Genomic DNA, 16859 nt, shown 5'->3' with positions numbered 1-16859 from the left:
TACTGGTACGAGGTGCCCCAGAGGAGACATAAGGAGTCAGCTGTTAACAGACATAAAGGACTTTTTTACAATCCGCATGGGATTAACTTGATACAATGTATAAAAAGGAACAAAGGACTAACAAATCGGTCATGCCCAGCCGTGTCAAGCACGGCTGTGTGAACCCCCGCCGGGTCTGGCAGCAGGTGTGGAGGGGAATCAGCGAAAGAGATCCAGATGTTGCCGAATGACCGGAGGAAAGAGTACGCCGATGAAGTGCCGTGGGAGTCCTCTACGGGTTCAGCAGGAGCAAACCTGGGCAGCAGACCAAGCAAGAGAGCAGAGCCGTGAAACACATGAAAGAAGTACTGCGCAGCCAATGAGAGTCACGGCAATGAATCAGCAGAGCCTGAGAGAAGACCTCTGGTCCCTGGAAATCCCTGTGACGTACCACACGGTACGGGAGGTATGGAAGGTAACGGGAGGTATGGAAGACCCAGAGGGGATGCAAAGGTAGAAGGGAGGCTAGTTCACAAAGCTCTCTTAATTGGCATAAACAAAAAAGGGCTCTGAAAGTAGATACCGAGAGCACCAGAGGAAATCTTCCTCATCACAGTGGGAAAGAGAGAACCACTGACAACCAGAGAAGGGTCTGGGACCTCAACAAGATTTGGAAATGTGCTGACACCAAACGAGAGTGGCAAAACATACATCGTGCTGAAAGCAGTGAACAAGAACTGTGCCAAACAGTACCTGGAGAAGGAATTAATTCTCCTGGTACTGAATCACGAGTTGTGTTGAAGACGCCAAGGGAAGAGTCATTCCCCCTGGCCTTATTGTGAACTGTGCCAAGTAATCAAAGCAGTACCAGTAGAAGGAAGGCATTCTCCTGTTCCCGAACTGGGAGTTGTTCTGCAGACGCCAGGGGGACACTGGCATAACGGGGGCCCCAGCAGCCCCTGCATTGCGGGGAGCACCATGATGCCCAAGCCCCGCGGGGGGATGGACAGTGGCAGTGGGGGAGCCCCCTTAACAGGGCTTGTAGGGGGTCCCCACAGTTTGCGTTACACCACTGCAGGGGAAGGGTGTCATTCCCCCTGGCTTTACTGGACACTGACTAGAACTACACAAGGAGAACAGAGTCATTCTCCTGGTGCCAAACCTTGTATAAGGGCTGTGTGAAACCTGTAAGCCTGGGAAAGGTAGGCATTCTTCCTGGTCTTTTCATTGCAAGAGAACATTCTTTTAGAAGCAATCCAGGAAACAGGAAAAGGGAGCCATTCTCCTTAAGAAGGAACTTTCTGCTAGTTTATCCTTCAGTTATAGTGTGAGAGATAGATGCAGGTTGAGCCACAGGACAGTGGAGTTTATTTTGACAGACATTCTGATGGACTCTTTAGCATTACTGTGAGGCAGGAAAACCCCTCAGATAGGGATATATAGGTTTTATTTACACTAATAAAAATCTAGAACCTAAACAATGCTACCTTTGTGTCGGCTTCCTTCTTCAACACCCTTACACGGCTTGCTAACTAATCGGAGCGGACTGGTGCTGTGCTTTCCCCCGTTTTTCCCTTCCTCTTTCTCCTGCAATGTCCCTGTGGGTGGGATATTTCCTACTGCCTACAGGGCCCTCTTTGTATTAAGATGAGGCAGTCTCCCGCAGAGTTTCATTGCACACATGCTAGATTCTATTAACTATGCTTTCTCCTGAGCCACATGTTTTTGCCATTTTTGGCGAGCTCTGAAACAAAGCTAAAAGTGCGGGAGTGTGCCGGACCCACAGGCTTCCTTTTTAATTCAGGACGAAAATATACAGGCTTAGTACTAAAGTAACTAAGAATGCCGATTGATCTGTCATGTTAAATGCACTTTTGTCATCAATGTACAATGCCTTTATAAATTGATCAGTTAGAACGTTTAAGGTCTGCTGAAGCCTGTTTTTTGAAAACAGGTTCAAACCTTTCTAAACTGTGAGTGTAGACGTATTGGAAGCCCAGAGCATTTCTGCTCTGTTCAGAGCAGGAATCTGTTGGTGAACCTTCTCCAGGTTGCCTCAGACGGAAGCTGTGATGTAGCCCATGTGTGATAACCCACAAGGTTCCCCAGGGTGTTCACCCTGTTGTCTCCTGCGCACCAGAGCATAGGGTCCTACTTCCAGGACACCCACCCCCGGTGATACTCGTAATACCATCCAAGTGGCTCCTGCTTGTCAGGCTTGAACCACCTGTCGCGAGGAATGGCACTATCAGACCTCCAGGCCGACCCAGGCCTCTAGTTATCAATGCAAAGAATAGATAAGCTCTATTGGTTTACGTTTGCTAACTTTTGCTGTCTCAAACGAAGAGCTCTGTGCTATGGAGAAAGCGCTTCACTGTAGTGAGCAAAACGTAATGCAAGATATTGTCAAATGGAGTAGAATTTCCATCCCAATTTATGTACATAAAAACTCTTCAAATTAATCTTCAATTACTCTTAGACCAAAGCGTGAAAGCCCAGCTAAATTGCCCTGTTTTACAGATCTAACCCCAGATGTCCAGTACCTGGGAGAAAAGCCAACCCTCCCACATCCATCGGAAGCAAAGTTATCCTGTTCAGTTATGTAGAAAGTCAGCTGAAAGTTATTCCTCTCGGCACTAAACCAGGAGCTTCTTTTCCAGTGCCGATTCTTCATTGCTCAGTGGTTCCGAGTCCTACGTCAAGAGGAGGTGAACAATTACTGCGTTATTTTTTTAACATCTCCGACGCAGGACCAACAGTACACAAAAGAGCCACACATGTAATTCTAAATCTTTATCCACATGCAACAGGATGGGGTGGGGGTGAGCGAAGGGCCTGTAGGGCCTATGGTACCCACTAAAACATGAGGGATATCTATACTCAAAGTGTTAGGATGGATCATTCGACTTGTTGCAGGATCCTAACATTAGGACAGGGTTTACCCCCCCCAGGCTTCTTACCAACAGTCCTCAGGATATAGTGACCCACGTGCTCCTGCTGGACATTGCCTACCAGCAAGTCCCCCCATTTCCACTGCAAAATTAGGCATGGATATTTCCAACCTCTAGCGGCGGGTCACCCTATTGGGCCAGTGATAACTTTTAAATACTTCTACGAGTAAGTCCCCCCCCCACTTTTTCTTAAGGTACAGATTTAGACATCTATATGATCTCCCACTAGCCCTTGGTCACCCTACCTCGCCAAGGACGATACCTTTTACACACTCCCGCCACCAGTTAGGCCCAGGTTACTGATATAGGCATAGCTAGGACCTAACTGTGAGGCACCCTCCTGAGTAGCCAATGATGGTACTTTTTTAAGTTCTTTGCCGGACTGCAATATTTTCCCCTTCTAGTGACAGATCACTACGCGGAGCAAACATCTGCAGTGTCTTGCACGGGTTTTTTACAATGTACGGTTTCAGCCAGCCTGAAATAAAGCCCTCAGCAGACCTTCAACTCTGGGTCTGGTCTCAGCCAATGTCCGAGATATAGCCCTCATCAGGCTTTCAGCTTTCTTTCCTCCTCTGCTTGGTCAGAGTCGTCTGAGGCATAACACTGAGGAGACTTTCCTCTTTTCTCCTTCTTTGGGTCTGGCCTCAACCAGTTTGAGATGTATCCCTCAGCAGGCTTTAAACCTTTCCACCTGGTTTCTGGATATCACCTTGCGTTCCTTTAAACTTGCTCCTGCCTCTCGGTCAGTAGTCTGGCCTTTATCACTACATGCAGTTCTCTGAGCCCTGTTTCCGATTCATTTCCCATCATGTATTGTGCCCCCTGCTAAGGTTAGTTGGATTTTTGTAATAACGTCTCCCCTTTTGTAATGGCCGCTGTTCTTCCCATGCCTGGTTGTAACCTAGGGTTTAAAACACTATCTGCCATTTTGAAGTCAGAAGTGTCATGGTACTCTGGGCTATATTTACATATGAGAAACTTTAAGCCCTCACACATGACACTATGAATTCATTTTTGCAAGATTGGATGGTGGTCCTGCTCCACGAAGATTGTGAGTCTATGAGACTCTGAGGTCTGGGGTGCACGTACGACCTCCAATTCAATTTATGAACTACTTCTTCGTACGAATAAGGTCCTCTCGCGTCTTGTAGAGGCTAGCCCCCTTTGTCAGCAGTGACAGTTTTTTTGGGCCCGGAGTTCGTATAATGATTGTCTCTCCGATGTCCTTATGGAAGCGGTTGTTCATGAGCGGGGTGTGGGAGATGGTGGGGAGGGAGAGGGAGGGTTGCTTGCTTTGTTTTGCGATGATGCTTCTTACTTATGTTCTATAGCAATGTATTGTTTTTGGAAATGGTTCAATAATAATTAATGTGGGAAAAGAAGTGTCATGGTGCCTCCCGCTATCTGCAAGGTTGTGCGTCCCCTCTCGCAGAATGCAGGGACTCTGCTTTACTCCTGGGAAAATTGCAGACTTCTGTCTTGTCTAGTCTCCCTCCTCGCAGCAGTCACTTTGCAGACTGGAGTTCAAGCGCTCCCATTAGTTGGCCCTGTTATTGTCCGTGGCTCCCTGCAATACTCATGTGGGTTGGGCATGTTTTGTCGCTGACCATATGGAGGCCTGGGCGAAGACACGAACATGGAGGACCCTCTAACACACTCAAACACCCGCACCTGAAGACTTGCAGTAGTTTTGGGGGAAATCTCCAGTGTACCCATTGCTTAATGGGCAGGTCCCTCTTAAACTCATGGACCTTGTAGGGCCTGATAAAGTGACTTTGTGACCATGTGACTTTGTCAAACGTCCGAAATCCCACACTACTGATGGAGGAATTAGAAGGCCTGGGGGTTCATGGGGACGAAAATGATAACTTTTAAATTGTTATGATTGGTTCACTGGGCATATTATCATCAAGGAGCAGATTATCTGCAAGATACATTTCTGCACTACACCCCTGAGCAGAACTTGCATTCAGGTATCCCATGTTTACTGATCACTCCAAATTCCGGTTGTCCAGGATGGGTGGCTGTGCGTTTTCTGTTGCTGCAGGGAAATTGTGGAACGACCTTCCCGCTGCCCTTCAAAGTTCTGATGATCATTTCTTATTCAGGAGAGCCCTTAAAACCTTGCTTTTCTGATAAAATACTGGTCCGCTTGCCCTTTCCGGTATATCCTCGGGCCAAGATGCCCTTGGGTGTATGTGCGCGGTATAAGTGCGATATAACATAACAATGGTAGTAGCACTAGGGCGATCAATGGCCTTCTCAGAGGAGCAACGATGCACGCCCTTCTAGAAATTCCACAAGTGATATGGGAGGTAAGGATTGCACTTAAACTAATATGAGCTCAGACGTTCCTGGGTGGGCTTCTCATTCTCGGTTTTATTAAGGGCAACTACAGCTAGATAAGGAGGAAACGACAGGTCCTTTGCTTGCTGATTAGGGGAGACACCCAGCTTGTTAGTGGGGTAAGTCTGAAATCGATGGCAGGCATACTCGCTTACAATTAGATACATCTTGACTGCCAAGTTAGAGAATTGACATATGCCAGGGTCCATCAGTGGAACTGAGGCTGCGGGACCCTGCTGGCACCTGATCTAGTACAGTGTATGGGCAGTGGGGGGGAACAGCATTCACTAGGGAGGTGGGGGAGAGGTGCATCTTGCATTGAAATGTCCAACCTCTGCCAGATTTGGTGAGGGGCAATGCACTTTGCGAGATTTCCTCCTATCCTTCTAGCATTGCGGGGGAAGGAGGTGTTAGGAGGGGTAGCGATAAAGGGGTTGGAAGCCTAAGTAAGGTATGCTGTTTGGAATCAATTGCTCTTAATGTAGCTGGGAAGTGAGTGACATAGTTATTCAGCGAGCTTTTTACCACAAAAGTGTATTGCTGTGCATAGTGGTGGAACAGTCAGTCGGGGAGGGGTGAAGGTGTAGGGGCGGGGCTACTCCATCAACTCGGCCAATTTCTCCAAGTGGCAGTCCTCAAGACCTGTCACATTCTTCTGGATAATTAGCGAGTTTTCAGCAAATGTCAGATTGTTCTCCATGCAAATGTAGAGCTGGGATTAAGTTACTTGGTCACTTGCATAAAAGAATCTGAAAAATGCATAAGGCTGCCTCCAATGAAAGTTACATGTTGCTAATCTCAGAGGGGCACCTCCCATAGAGGCAAGACATAATGCATGCTCAAAGGCCACAGAGTCCAAAAGGAAAGTGGTTAGGACTGCATCCATTTCTAGCCTTAAAGTGGAGGGCTATTGGACTCCATTATGTTGCTTAAAATGCAGATCATTAGTGTTGCAGGTCGCTCAGGACTTCAACACAGTGATTGGTTGTATTAGTTGACATCCTGCTGTATCCACTGCTCAGTGATGTATCCCTCTCTTTCAGCGCTCCCCCTACTTGTGTACATCCATGGAGGATACTGGCAGTTTTTCAGGTGAGCGTCACGTTTTGGACTTCTGCATGCTTGTGGGTTGCAACTGCTTTAGAAATGACTTTAAAGAAATCAAATGAGCCCTATCACGCAGTAACCAAATTGCATTACATCAATGGACACTTCTGTTTGATATAAGAATTTTTATTTTAATTACTTGGAATCATATATTGGATTTGACCTCATTCGTATACCTCCGTATTCATCAATCTGTACAACATGTACATTCCAATGTATTCCCGTAGTCTTAGTTACATAATCTCTCACCTTAGCCTAATTTATAAGGCCTCACACTTTCACATATATTCCAATAACCACATGTGTATTGACATTGCTGTTCTTATGGTTTAACAACCTTTAACTATAGCCTAATTTCTAAGCCCTAGCTAACACGTGTTTCGACTCTATAGGTCTTTTTCAAGGCTTGGGTCATAAAGAATAACGGTTCTCCAAAATAACTTTAAATGGTTTCTCTTTTTGTTTAAACCAATGTCTGTGCTTCCAATCATCATCCTTTATTAATTATCTCATTCTAGTGGTACAGTGTCAAGGCTGTCCGGGCCTTGTATCTCAATCTCTGAATCAGACCCCAATCCAACCTCCTCACCTGAAGAATCAGGCTGGTGTGTTCCCGCCTTCTTTCTTTCTCGGAAGGTAGATTTCTTTTTATGTAAATACAGCTGACCATGGAACGACGCCACCTTGGTTTCCGGATAAACTCCAGTCACCAGGGACACCGGTCCGAAGCCGCCAAAGGGGAAAAAGCCTCCAAGGCAAAAAAACCCTGAGCAGTTTTGTCGGAAGAGTGCTCTGTTCTTTCCGATGTGAAGGTAAGTGAATAGAGGATAATTTCTCTGTGAAAACACTGAGTAGTAACTGCAGGAGTCTTAAGAGAGGATCTGTAACGGGTAAGGGAAGGAGAAATGGGGAAAAGTACCAGAGGAAACGAGGAACGGAGTAAACAAAGAATAATCCAAGAGGAGAAAGCCCAGAAGAGCGAACCGGAGAGAAGAAAGGGGAAACAGAAAACAGTACCTGGAAGAGTGCCATGAGGCGGCGAAGCAAAGGAGGGCTCAGCGGAGCCGAGGGAAATCACTGGGAGCGCTGGCAACAAAGCGGAGGAAAAGCACAGTTGCAACGCGAGCGCTGGTTGCAAGCACCAGAAAAGCCGGTGGCGGCCATGTTGGAAGAAACACTAGACTGCAGAGCACGCTGATGCTAATGTGATGGAACAATGCTATCATCGATCCCATAGACGAACATAGAAGGGGCGCATGACAGTATGCCCCCCTCCGATGCGTGAAAACCCAGATTTACCCGGGTGAGCTCGGTAGAACCTTCTCACTAATCGAGGAGCAGAGACATTGGAACCGGCTTCCCATGAATCTTCTGAAGATGGATAGCCTTTCCAAGACACCAGCAATTCAAATCTCCCCTTGTGATAACGAGAATCCTTGATCTCCGCCACCTCATATTCTTCATCTGCAGTAGAAGCCTTGCCATGGGTATGCGGCTTGACAGGAATTGAGGGAATCTCCTCAGCGGCCGGGTACAGTAAGGAGGAGTGGAAAACCGGATGAATCCTCTTCATACTCCTTGGCAGCCGAAGGCGGAATGTTACTGGGTTTATCTGGGATATCACAGAGAAAGGGCCAATATATCGTGGAGACAATTTGGAAGGATGAATCCATCTGGGTAAGTACTTCGTAGATAACCAGACTCTGGCGCCTGGATATATAGCTTGAATATCGGAGCATTTCCGATCTGCCACCTTCTTGTATACTGCCCGGGCCTCTTCTAGAGCTTGTTTGGCTGTTCTTTGGGCTTCTAAGATCCGCTGTAAACGGTCCTCAATTGTGGGGCAGACGGAAAAAGAGGACAAAATAGGCAGAATACCTCTAGGGTGTTGGCCAAAGTTGCAAAAGAACAGGCTATGACCCGTGCCCGAGTGTTTAGAGTTATTGTAGGCAAACTCGGCCGTGGGTAGTAGGTCGAACCAATTGTCTTGGGACTGGTTGACATAGCACCGGAGGTACTGCTCTAGCGTACCATTAAGTCTCTCCGTCTATCCATTGGTTTGAGGGTGGAAACCTGAAGACAGTGCTTGTTCAATACCCAATCTGTGACATAGGGCTTTCCAAAACATGGACGTGAATTGGCTCCCCCTGTCGGAAATGATCTTCGAAGGTAGCCCATGGAGGCGGAAAATGTCCCGGATAAAGATTTCTGCCATTTCGGATGCCGAAGGCAAACCCGAGAATGGGGAAAAATGGGCTAACTTGGTGAGAGAATGAACAGTTACCATGATGCAGGTATGACCTCGAGAAGGTGGTAGCTCGTAAAATCCGTAGATATCTGCTCCCATGGGATCTTAGGTAAAGGAATCTGCTCCAAAAGTCCTAAAGGCCTTTGATAGCAATGTTTATTGCGGGAACATTGAACACAGGCTTTGACATACTTCTTAACGTCTGAGGATATCTCTGGCCAATAAAAAGATCTTCTGATGAGTTCTTCCGTGTTCTTGGTACATCGATGACCCGCAGTATTATGATCATGATACCATGATAGAATTTTAAGGCGTAACTCAGGAGAAGGTACGTACAGCTTCTTGTTGACAAAGCAAAGACCTTCCTTCATGTCGACCTTACCCCCTGGCGAGGCGAATTTCGGTAGAGTAGCGTGGGCAGTGGCAGTCCTGACTTGGGAGAGGAATGATGTGGTGGTAGCGATAAATACCTTCTCGGGAAAGATCTTATCACTATAATGGGGATGGGCATCTTCAATAGTCCATCGGCGGGAAGAGCATCTGCCACCATATTTTGGTTACCCGGTAGGTAGGTTATCTCAAAGTCATATTGTGAGAAGAAGTGGGCCCACCTGGCTTGCCTGGAATTGGTACACTCTTCTGTAGAGCTCTGAGATTATGATGGTCAGTCCTGATGGTGAAGGGATAGGTTCCTCCTTGAAGGAGATGTCTCGATTCTTCACATGCCATTTTGATTGCCAGTAGTTCCTTCTCTATGACCGAATAATTAGTTTGACTGGACGAGAGGGTCTTGGAGAGGTAGGCTACCGCGTGTTCGATGCCCCCGTGCTCCTGAAGGAGGACGGCTCCCACGGCGTTGGCAGATGCGTCGGCCTCAACGATGAACTTCTTAGATTGATCTGGTTGTTTAAGAATGGGTGCAGATCTGAATCTTTCTTTGAGATTACGGAATGCTTGTTCCGCTTCAGTTGACCATTTGAATGGCCGATTATCTTTCTTGAGAAGAGAAGTTATAGGGATCACTATCGCAGAGAAGTTCTGGATAAACTTTCGACAGAAATTGGCGAATCCCAAAAATCTTTGTACTTCTTTGACTGAGGAAGGGGATGGCCAATCTAGGATAGCAGAGATCTTCTTGGGGTCCATCTTTATGCCATCCTGGGAAAGGATGAAACCCAGATAGGGTATTGAGGTGACTTGAAACACGCTTTTACTGGGTTTGACCAAGAGATGATTTTGCTGTAGACGTCTAAAGACCTCATGTAAGTGGATAGAATGCTCTTGGAAGGACTTTGAGAATATTAATATATCATCCAGGTATATGATGACTGAGTGAAACAGTAAGTCGGAGAAAGTTCGATCCATAAATCGCTGAAAAACCGTTGGGGCATTGACCAAACCAAAGGGTATCACCCGGTATTCAAAGAGACCGTATGGGGTTCTAAAAGCGGTCTTCCATTCATCTCCTGCTCGGATGCGCAGAAGATGATATGCATTGCAGAGATCCAGTTTAGTAAAGACGACGCCCCCTTGACTGCCTCCAGAATATCCGAGATGAGGGGCATGGGATATCTATCCCGAATGGTGACCTTGTTGAGCCCCCGGTAGTCAATGCAATGTCTGAGTTCAGCTGAATCTTTTTTGGAAATAAAAAACAGAGAAGCCCCTGCTGGGGATCTGGAGGGTCGGATCAGACCGTTGTTAAGGTTAGCATCCAGATAGTGACGAAGAACCATCCTCTCCTTAAGGGACAAAGAGAACATTCTGCTGAATGGTACCAGTGCTTGTGGGAGGAGGTCTATAGAACAATCTTCAGGGCGATGAGGAGGTAAATCGTGGTCCTCCTTTTCCAAGAAAATCGAGGCATATTCGACAAACTGGGATGGAAGTGAGTGTATAGTCTTAGTGGACATTTCAAGGTATTGTAACTCAGCAGTCTGATACTTCTGGGAAATCTTACAGGACTGATTGAAAAAAGAGGAGAGGAAACTAAGAGTGTTAGAAGTCCAATCTATGGTGGGGTTGTGACGACGCAGCCAAGCTATACCCAGAATAATGGGAAACTGAGCCGCCCTGATAATATCAAAGCAAATTTCTTCTTGATGGTGTTGGATGGTGACCTGGAGGATTTCAGTAGAATGGGTGATGGGTCCCGAGGAGAGAGGAGTCCCGTCTACTCCTTCGACCTTAAGATCCTCCTGATTCTGAACTCTCTGGATACCCATCTTGTGAGCCCATATCGTGTCCATAAAGTTGTCTGCCGCGCCGCAGTCAAGTAAGGCCATAGTATCTACTACCTTATCTCTCCAGGACAGATGAAGGGAAATAACCATTAGTCGAGCATCCTCTTTTTGGTGAGCGGGTGAAATGGAAAGAGTGGCATAAGGACCTTTTGCGACTCCACGAACCGCGGTCCCACCTAAGTTCGAGGTCTGGCGTTTCGCGATTGCCTTGGAGGAACATCAGGACAATTGCAGAGTAAGTGAGCAGCTGAACCGCAATACATGCATAGACCTGAGTCTCGGCGCCTCTTCCTTTCCTCCGGGGTTAGGGGAGATCTCATAGTACCAATCTGCATGGGTTCCTCCTTGGAGTCTCCCGAGGGTATGACCAGACTGCGAGGGGGATTAGAAGAAATAGGTGTACTTCTCCCTTTCCTTCTTTCCAACTTACGTTCATTCAAATGATGCTCTATCTGCAGGGAAACAGACAACAGTTCAGCAAAGGAAGCAGGACGAGGGATTCTGGCGAGCTCGTCCTTTATTTCCTCTTTCAATCCTCTTCGGAATATCGTATATTGGGCTTGTTCCTGCCAGTTTGCCTCTGTGGCTAGTCGTTTAAATTTGGTGATGTATGAGAAGAGATCCATCTGTCCCTGATGGACCTCAAGTAGTTCTTCACCAGCCAGATATCTGATTTCTGGCCTTTCAAAAGCCTGCTTAAATCTTTCAAGGAAAGCCTTCCAATCACGTAGAACGGGGTCATCTGTAGTCACTAAGGGGTTTGCCCAAGCCAAGGCATTTCCTGTTAAATTGGAGACTAGAAAACCAACCTTACTGAGATCGGTAGCAAAAGTGGAGGGACGAAAGGTAAAATGCACTTTGCATGCATCCAAGAACTCCTTCAGATGTTTTGAAGAACCATCAAATCTTCCTGAAGACAGCGGCATGGGAGGGAGGTCAGAACTGCGTGGATCCCGGTCCGCCATCATCTGTCTGAGAACAGTATTCTCAGCTTTAACATTCTGCATCTCTTGATTCAAATTCCTTACTTCTATACTAAGTGACTGCACAGCTGCCACCAGTTCTTGAACTTGTTCTGCCGTAGCCATGGTGGAAATTGTATGGCGTTGCAAGCTGTCATGGCTGTCCGGGCCTTGTATCTCAACCTCTGAATCGGATCCCAATCCACCCTCCTCACCTGAAGAATCAGGCTGGTGTGTTCCCGCCTTCTTTCTTTCCCGGAAGGTAGATTTCTTTTTATGTAAATACGGCCGACCGCGGAACGACGCCACCTTGGTTTCCAGATAAACCCCGGTCACCGGGGACACCGGTCCGCAGCCGCCAAAGGGGAAAAGGCCTCCAAGGTAAAAAAACCCTGAGCAGTTTCGCCGGAAGAGTGCTCTGTTCTTTCCGATGTGAAGGTAAGTGAATAGAGGATAATTTCTCTGTGCAAACACGCAGTAGTAACTGCAGGAGTCTTGAGAGAGGATCCATAACGGGTAAGGGAAGGAGAAATGGGGAAAAGTCCCAGAGGAAACGAGGAATGGAGTAAGCAAAGAATAATCTGAGAGGAGAAAGCCCAGAAGAGCACACCGGAGAGAAGAAAGGGAAAACAGAAAACAGTACCTGGAAGAGCGCCAGGAGGCAGCGAAGGAAAGGAGGGCTCAGCGGAACCGAAGTTTAGTACTTTTTATGGGGAGTGCAAAGGTAAAAGGGGAGGATCAGGATCAATAGTCCAGTTTACTGAAGACCAGGGTGGAGATGAGTGTTGGCCGATTGGTGAGGTGCTTGTGGATATTTCTGATATGTAGGTGGTTAGTTCTGGCTGCAGTGGCTTTGATGAAGCGATTTACTTAGTTTCCTGTCAAATAGGACCGAAGGATGCTGGTGTTGGTGTTGTAATGAGGAGATCCAAAGAAAAAGAGATTGAAGATGGGAAATTGGAGTTGGAATTGGAAGCTGGGAGAAAGGCGACTTCTGTCGTGGAGCAGTTTGACATCAGGCCATTTAGTGTCATCCAGTAAAAAATGGCAGACATGCAGTTGAAGATACGCTCAGATGACGAGGGAAGAAGTATCGGCAAAGGGTGTCACCGGCCATGCGATGGCAGGAGAAGCCAAAGGATGAAATGAGAGAGGGTGTGTTCTAGGGTGAATAGGAGTGGGCCCAGGACTGACTCTTCTTGGACGCCCAGTGGAAGGTTGCAGGTGACAGAGATGCAGGGGGTGGAGAATTAGCATTCGGATGGGATGAGATGCTACCTTGTTGAGTATGTTGTCCATGAAGTCCAGGGTAGCAAAGGTTTGAAGGTAGAGATGTGATCCAGTGTTTCCAAGGCAGCAGAGGGCAGAATGAGGATGGTGAAGAGATGAGAACAGTGAGCTGTTCCTTTCCTATTTTCTCCCCTGACGAGGTCGCTAGACAAGTCCGATCTATGAAAGCCTCGTCAAAACAGGTTCACCCCTGTTCCTCCAAAACCATCAAGTACCACATTGACACCCTCACTCCTGCCCTTGCTGATTTTTGCAACCACTCGTTTGCCTCAGGATCCTTCCCCTCCCCTCTGAAGCACTCCGTTGTGCATCCTCTTCTCAAGAAACCCACAGCTGATCCTTCCTGTCCGCAAACTATCGCCCAATTTCCATTACCCCCTTTCTGGGCAAAATCCTGGAAAAGCTGGCCATCTCTCAGCTTAACTCCTCAATATCCGTGAAGAACTGCTCTCCAACCTTGATTCTAACATTCTCTCTGTCCTCATCCTTCTTGATCTCTCTTCTGCCTTCGACACGGTCAACCACACCATCCTGCTCAACCGTTTCCGTGATAATCTGGGTATCACTTATCAGGCTCTGGCCTGGCTGACCTCTTTGCTCTCTGATCGACGCTCCCAGGTCCAACTGGGGTCTTTCCTATCATCTATCTTCCTCGCCACCTGTGGGATTCCCCAGGGGTCTAACCTCTCAGCCTGGCTTTTCAACCAATACCTGGCAACTCTCGCTTACTGCATTGCCATTTTCTGCTCAAATTTCCAGTGCTACACTGATGACACTCAACTCATTTTCCGGCTGCCCTCGGCCACCTCCTCTCCCTCTCTCATCTCTGACTGCCTAACTGCCATTCAGAATTGGTGTGCTGCCAATGATCTTTGTCTGAATGCCAGAAAAACGGAGATCCTCCTCATCGGCACACCATCTCCATCCTTTTCCCTCACTCTCTGGCCGGCCTCCCTTGGCCCTTCTTCTACCCCTACTTGCGAGGCTAAGAACACTGGCGTCATCTTTCACTCCACACTTTCCTTCTCGGCCCATATCTCTGATGTCTCTAAAAAGTCAAACTTCTGACTGCACCTCCTCAGAGGTATTCTGCCTTTCCTCTCCTTCCCCCAGAAGCTCATGGTATCCTAAGCTCTGGTTCTCTCTAGCTTGGACTATTGTAAGAGCCTCTTTCTAAATCTATCTGCCTCTACTCTCCGCCCTCTACAACTTATCCAGAACAGGACTGCGAGACTTGTCCTTGGCCTCAAGCCCTGGGATCGTATCTCTCCAGCTTTGAAATCTCTCCATTGGCTCCCAGTGGATGCAAGGATTCAATTCAAAACCCTCTGCATTGTCCACAAGGCTTTCTGAGGCCTGGGTCCAAAATACCTTCAGCTATCCCTCCGCAAATACCTCCCCTCTCGAGCTCTTCGCTCCTTAACCTCCAACTCCCTCAGGGTCAGTCGTTTTTCAAAGAAACGAGCTGGGGTTAGATCACTATCTTCGGCTGGGGCCTCCGTCTGGAACAGCCTCCCTGCCACTCTTAATACTTGAGGAGAAGCATCTCCGGTTCCGGAAGCACCTCAAAACCTTCTTCCATGCTTCTGCCTTTGCTCCCCTTCTCCCCTGTTAATCTGCTCTCTTGGCACTGTGCACCTGGCCACCCTCTGTCCCCTGGGCCCAGTTACCTGCTCACCCTGCCACCTTCCTGCACTGCTTCCTGGCCACCCCTTGCACTGGGGACTGTATCTGTACCCATACAGTCCCTCCCCCCCATTTTTCTTCTTTTTCTGCACTTATTCAGACTTATCCAGTCTGCTGCCTTAAACACAGCACGTGCCACTTGCTGGCTGCACTACCACAGTGTGCCTCAATTTTCTATTTATTTTATTTATCTGTGCTCCTCAGCTTCTGCACTTTCCACTCTCCCCCTTCCATGCACTTTTTCCCTTTTCCCTTTCCCATGCACTTGCGCGTTCTCAATGTCACTGGGCCTAGTAAGATCGTTTTTATGTTGTGCTGTGTTCTCCCTTGTTCCCCTCCCTTGCCTAGTCGCGCTCTGAAACACTTGTGTACGAGCGCGATACAAATAAAATATATCATATCATAGCTATGGTAAGAAAGCAAGAGACATGGTGGAAGGGTAATGAATGCTAAGCCGTTTCGGTGGAATGTTGGCTGCCAAATCCAGTTGGGGGGATGTTACATAGTGTATTTGCTTCAAGACAGTTGACTATCTGTTTGAAAGCATCTCAATGTTTTTGGAGTGGTGGGGTAGAAAAGAGAAGTTCGTTTTCTGGTGGTTTCGCCTCCTGGATGTCAGAACTTTTGCGGATCTCAGGAAATTCCTTTGGCGTGAAAGACAAAACCAAAGAACTCAATACTGTCATTTAGGAATTCGCACTTTTCACGGTGCAGAGTAAGTCCTAGGTTCTGGATTCCTTCCAGCTCTTTCTCAAGGCGAACCATATGTTCAGTCTCTGATGTGGCGTAGACCAAGATGTCGTCGCTCAGGTTTATTACCCCTTCAAGGCCAGCCAGAGCCCCCCGGATGACGTTTTGAAAGACTTCTGCCGCAGAGGAGCCTCTGAAGGAGAGGCGTTTGTACTGGTACAACCCATGGTGGGTCGTGAAGGTCGTGATGTTGCATGAATCTGGGTGTAGCTCCAGCTAATGGTACCCGAACCGCAGGTCTAGCTTGGAAAATACTCTCGCCTCTTGCTGCTCTCTGTTACTCACCACACAGGCCGGGGCGTTGGATATGGAGACCCGGGATGTTGGAGAAGGTAGACAGAAGCACTCCCTTCAACTTCTTAAGCCTAGGTCCATCCTGGACCAAAGCCTCCTCAACTTAAGGGAACTCTTTATTATGACGTGCCCCTCTGCTGGGTAGCAAACAGACCGAAGAGCCAATCAAACTAAAGAGCGGGGAAACACACACACCGCCAAACCACAATGCTGTAAAGGAAAACACAGCAGGTTAATAATGGAAGATTGTGAGAAGCAGTAGAAAGCTCAGATTCACTATGCTTATACCATATGGATATATTGCTACCATGGATAGAAGGCCCTATAAGGAACAGAAAAACCCAGAGTTACTTGAGAGGGAATGAAAGTAATCCAAACTAATTACAAAGAATAGAAACTCAGTCTCACCCCCAACAGGATCTTGAATAAACCCAAAGTCCTTGGAAGTCCAGAAACAACGACAGGATAAAACAACAAACAGGAAGTTAGGTAGGGAAAGTAATCCAAGTGGCACGAGGGTCGCACTAGTGCCGGGTTGGTGCGCACACAGCAGAGCATCCAAAGTGCACGAAGAATCCAGATAACAGTTCACTTAAGGACAAATGAGGGAAGAAAAATAATAGGAGGCAGTTGATATATGGCAGCAGTAAGTAGGCAGTAGTGGATGGAATGTAGGAAGACAAATGTTCCTTCTTATTTATTCCCCAAGGTATTTGAGTGCTTAGAAAGTGAAAACAGCACTTACCGGTGTACCAGGGGTATTAAACTTGCAGCGTCGACAGGAAGTACCACTGATTGGAGCCGTGCTGCTTGTCTGCTGTTGGTAACCGAGACGCTGAAGTAAGCTGCACCGGAGGAAGAATGCGTTGAAAGGAGTCAATGAGGGATCCAGAGACAGTCCGGGTTCGGCAATGTGCGGATTGACGAAGTTCTGAGGTAGGATACGAGGGCAGTCCAAAAGGCAATCTGGGTTTGGCAACGTGCAGTCTGAGAAGGTACC

At 47.5% G+C, this 16859-nt stretch overlaps 1 protein-coding gene across 1 annotated transcript in view; it reads left to right on the top strand.

Moving 5' to 3' along the window:
• The window catches only part of AFMID (arylformamidase), a 172658-nt gene that overhangs the window by 86529 nt on the left and 69270 nt on the right, over nt 1-16859 (top strand). The window contains exon 4 of the mRNA XM_069655249.1: nt 6323-6371. Coding sequence (XP_069511350.1) covers nt 6323-6371 — 49 coding nt within the window. The remainder of the gene's footprint in view (nt 1-6322; nt 6372-16859) is intronic.

This window comes from Ambystoma mexicanum, chromosome 3q (genome assembly GCF_040938575.1).
Source record: "Ambystoma mexicanum isolate Mex_15411 chromosome 3q, UKY_AmexF1_1, whole genome shotgun sequence".
Classification (NCBI taxonomy): domain Eukaryota; kingdom Metazoa; phylum Chordata; class Amphibia; order Caudata; family Ambystomatidae; genus Ambystoma; species Ambystoma mexicanum.
The sequence above is the reverse complement of the archived record's forward strand: the minus strand, read 5'-3'. Positions and strand labels throughout refer to the sequence as shown.